The 4,455-nt window shown below is 27.9% G+C and overlaps 1 protein-coding gene across 1 annotated transcript; it reads right to left on the bottom strand.

Moving 5' to 3' along the window:
• Window positions 1–1,359: 1,359 nt before the first annotated feature.
• On the bottom strand, window positions 1,360–2,626 carry LOC107020169 (zinc finger CCCH domain-containing protein 2-like). The gene has a single exon (XM_027916807.1). It carries the CDS (start codon window positions 2,373–2,375, stop codon window positions 1,599–1,601), a length of 777 nt encoding a protein of 258 aa, XP_027772608.1. The 5' UTR covers window positions 2,376–2,626; the 3' UTR covers window positions 1,360–1,598.
• Between the last annotated feature and the right edge of the window lie 1,829 nt (window positions 2,627–4,455).

The following is a 4,455-nucleotide window of genomic DNA, read 5'->3' as shown; positions in this document are numbered from 1 at the left end:
ACCCCCACCCCCACCCCACACACACCCAGACAAACATTGTTTCTCTCTTCTTTTTTTAGTTATTTTTAATACCATCTAAAGGAAACAATATGTGTTTCTAATTCTTTTAATGCTTACTTATTATTTGATATTAAATGCCATACAAATAATTGTATTACATCTCCTTCTCACATGTAGGGGTATTCGTAGGTTAATATCGTATGATTTTTACGTGTTTTGATTTGATAGATTTTTTAAATGCTATGCTAATATCATACATAATTAAATTTGATATGTTTCAACCTTTTTCTTTTTAATTTGTTAGATTGGATATCTTCAATTTGGATATGAACTTCTTTAGTTCAGATGTAAATACAAATTTAACAAAACACTGATTTAACTAAAACCTCATTTGTTTGCACTTAATGAAGGTTTAAATCTTAATGATTGACTAGCTCATTAAGTATGTTTGTCTTATTCACTTGAAAGTCTATTAATAAGTTTGAATAAATTAGATCTACGATAAAGTCTTATTATTCTTATCAGACCCTTTTAAAAACAATTTTATTTTTTAAGAAATAATAATTGTGCTCCATATTTTTCTCCTAAAAAAACAAGTCTCTTTCATTCTCCAACTTATTAATTATACAAATTATTTTCCTTAAACTTTTAATTTTTGTTCTTGGTACTTGTTATCAAGAACTAATAAAATTTATTATAATTATTTTATTTGATTAAAGTGCAAAACAACTTCATAAATATGTGTTATTGAAATTAAAAAAAAAAGATGATTACATTTTTATCTAACAATCATTATTATTATTATAATTTATACAAGTAATCCACTTGGTTCCATTTCATTTTCATCAAAATTAAAATATTTATTTATGATTTAAATATCTTAACCCACACACACGTAAGTACAAGCGCATAGACAATTATATTTAGTGAGTAAATCTATAGATCTTAATCATTCAGCTGTGTATTAAGATGTCTTAATCTTAATGAAGTAAACAAGGCTTGATACTAAAAAGGAAATTTTCCACCAAGCCAGTATCCCTCGAGTCCTAGCCATGGTTACCAAGACATCGAATTCTTATAACTAAATCGTTTATTTTGAATGACCACTAGCAAGAAATGTGATGAAATAAATATATAAGATCCTTTTACCTTAACGTTTAGTTTGAATCCTGAGAATGGAAAATTAGAAAAAAATGCTTTTCTTTTTGAGTTTTACATCTGGTTATAATAAAATACAATTAATAAGGGAAGGACACATGGATGATCTATTTTTATGGTACATTTATATATAATACTTGAAACATCAATATTAACGTTAGATACATATAAAGACAGAAATGAAAAATGACAGAAAGAGAGTTAGAAATAGTTAACAGCCTCATAAAAATGATTTCAAATTAATAATCTGTTTATACATAAATTATGAATTACTATCACTCATCATGTATAAAATATTTACAAGCAATTGATGTTTGGAAATTTTTGATCCCTTAACTCATTTTCCACCGACCTTTTATCCGTATCATCATATATTTCATATATTTTATTCATCTTAGCATGAGAAGTACTCCCAAGCTCAAGATTCTTCATCTCCTCAATCAACTTTGTGTGGTTTGCTGAAAAAGTGAAAAATCACTCTCATTTTGAACATTATGGACAAATTTTGGCTGAGTTAGAGAAGATGAAGGAGGAGGTTGAGCAAACAACCCAAAATTTGACGTATTTTCCGAAGGAATTTGTTGGGGATTAAGAGAATTTCCATGTCCCAAAGCAGTAGTACTGTAAAAGTGATTATGTGGTGGTGGTTGTAGTTGAGGGTTGCAAGGAACAATCATCCAATTACCATATGGACCATTTTCAATGATAATGTCTGGATATGATTGGATGTATATAGGGTATTGATACACAAAGGACCAATTGTACTTCATCTCAGGACGAAGCTCATTTAGTGTATGTGCGAAGAAACAGACTGGTCTTTTACACGACGTGCCAGCTTGGCACGGACTGATCCTGTACTTCGCAGGGTGTAACCAGTACTCAAAAACTCCATGGCATAATTCACAATTATCTCCCTTTATGCAAGATGCGAATTTATAACCAGGGCAAGGAATTGGCAAATAGTTGTATTTCCTTGGGTCACGTCGACGTGCTTTTTCCCCTTCATGGGTAAAAGGGCAAGATGTCCAATCGTGACTGTAAAGTTTTGAGCACTTCTGTACCTTGTAAATGTACATACGAAAATTATTAGACTCATATAAATCTTGACTAATAAATTTCTGAAATCTTTGAGAATTTGCCTCTTGCCCCACAAATTCTTTGTGAAATGGGGAAGATGCTGAATAGTGACTGAAATATCGACTATTTGTATAATCCATTTATTGGGATGGTACAATTGAAGAAATATATAATTAAAATTCAAAGAAAAAAGAATAATATACTTGTAAACCAATGATATATTCTACACAAATATAAAATCAGTTTCCCAAAAATAGAATAAAGAAAAACTTTCTAATGTAGCTAATATAGAAACTTTAGATTTTTCCCAAGGAGATAATTTCTTGTAGAGTAGGAGAGTGAGTGTGGAATAAGTGATTCAATAATGAGGTTATATATAGCTAGAAGAACCAAATGTTATGTACTCTAAGTATACAATAATGTACGTCTAGTTAATATTTTATCCATCTAAATTTATGTGACACATTTTTTGATAGATTACATTGTAAATTCACTTTACATATATAGATATACTTTTCCTTTCTTTTTCGGCTTTCAAACTTTTAGAAGCACCAAATATATTACTAAACTGTCTTGGTAATTTTGGTACTTCCATATTATCAATGTTAGACATATAGGTAATTATTAGGATTTAACTTATATCTATTATATATCTATATAGTATAATTATATTTCGTATACAATTATGATGGGTATATCAGTGATTTCGATCGAGTATTTGTGTGAAAATTTCTATCAAAAATAAGATCCATTCTTTTATGTATTATTGTAGATATTCTAGTTATAGCTACTACCTACCTGCAAAATTTCAAGTATTTAAAATTATATCATGAAAAATCCTAATAAAAAAGAAGAGAGAAAATTAGCTTCTTCTCATGTGGATCCTGAACCGATAAATCTTAATCGGTTATGTGCTGGATTATATGACATAAAAGCCCGATAAATCTTAATCGGTTAAGTGTTGGATTATATGACATAAAAGCTTTAAATGGGGATAAGAAATTAGGTTACAAAATAACAATAAACAATTTGTCATGTTTTGGAAGAAAGAAGCAAAACTCTACAAGGCATCGTAACAACTAAATTAGCCACTTGTTTTTTTTATACAAAATTAGCATCCCAAAAATAAGAAGAGGTAATTCAAACATCAAAGAGTTTTTAAAATTGTTTTGAAAGAATTGGTATTATTGATTACCTAAAACATATTTACAGTCTGTAACATTTCATAATACGTGGAATCAATAATTAGAAAAAAAAAAAAATATAATATGTTATAACAAGCTAAATTACATTGATAATATAAATACTTCTTATAAAATAGCATCAATATATAAAAATTAAATTTATCATCTAAAAATGATCTTGACTAGGACAAAAGCAATTCTAGATCTAGAGAAAGACAAAAGCAAGAAAATTGATTTTTAGTCCTTGAAATTTTAAAATTATTAATTTGGATCCTTACAATAGCTAGATCAATACAAATAAGTTTTTATTAATTGATCTGTGCACTTTTGATTCTTCAGCTAATTGTCAATCTTCACAAGTTCAATGAATTATTAACTAACAAAAATTAAATACCCATGTGTTGGGTTAAGTTGTTATTCTTTGTTTGAGATAATATGATTATTACAATTATAATATTTTAAATATAACATATTTTTTTTCTATATAAGGAGATCATAGACATATATTTTTTATTTTAGTTAAGGTAAAAATTCTCAATGAAAAATGACAAAGATCAAAATCATAATTTATCGAACAGTCAAGATTATAATTATTCAATAGTAGTGAAATTTCATTTGATGAGAGTAAATTTTGATTATAAATTTATAATGGAACATTAACTGGGTTGGGCCGGAATTTAGGTAGCATGCATAGGTTTGTGGGGTCCAATTCCTTCTATGGTTAAAATAGAATTATCTCAATCTTATGAGGCCTTTATAAAATGTATAAGTAATTATATACTCTATATAACCATGTATAATGTTTGGTTAATGATTCATACAGATCTGTATTTGTGGATTTTTATTTCAGTTTCAAAGATAATATGTGTATTTATGTTTGATTTATGTTGGTACATATGTGTTTAGTGTATCTGATATGCATAGCTCAAGAACAATCGAAGACAAGAAGATTTAGAAGAGAAAAAAAAGTTTTGATACCAAATTGATGAAACATAAGTGAATTAAGACATAAAACTTACCAACAATGGGTGTGAAG

This window comes from Solanum pennellii, chromosome 5 (genome assembly GCF_001406875.1).
Source record: "Solanum pennellii chromosome 5, SPENNV200".
In the NCBI taxonomy this organism is placed as follows: Eukaryota; Viridiplantae; Streptophyta; class Magnoliopsida; order Solanales; family Solanaceae; genus Solanum; species Solanum pennellii.
This window is presented reverse-complemented; position numbering and strand designations above follow the sequence as displayed.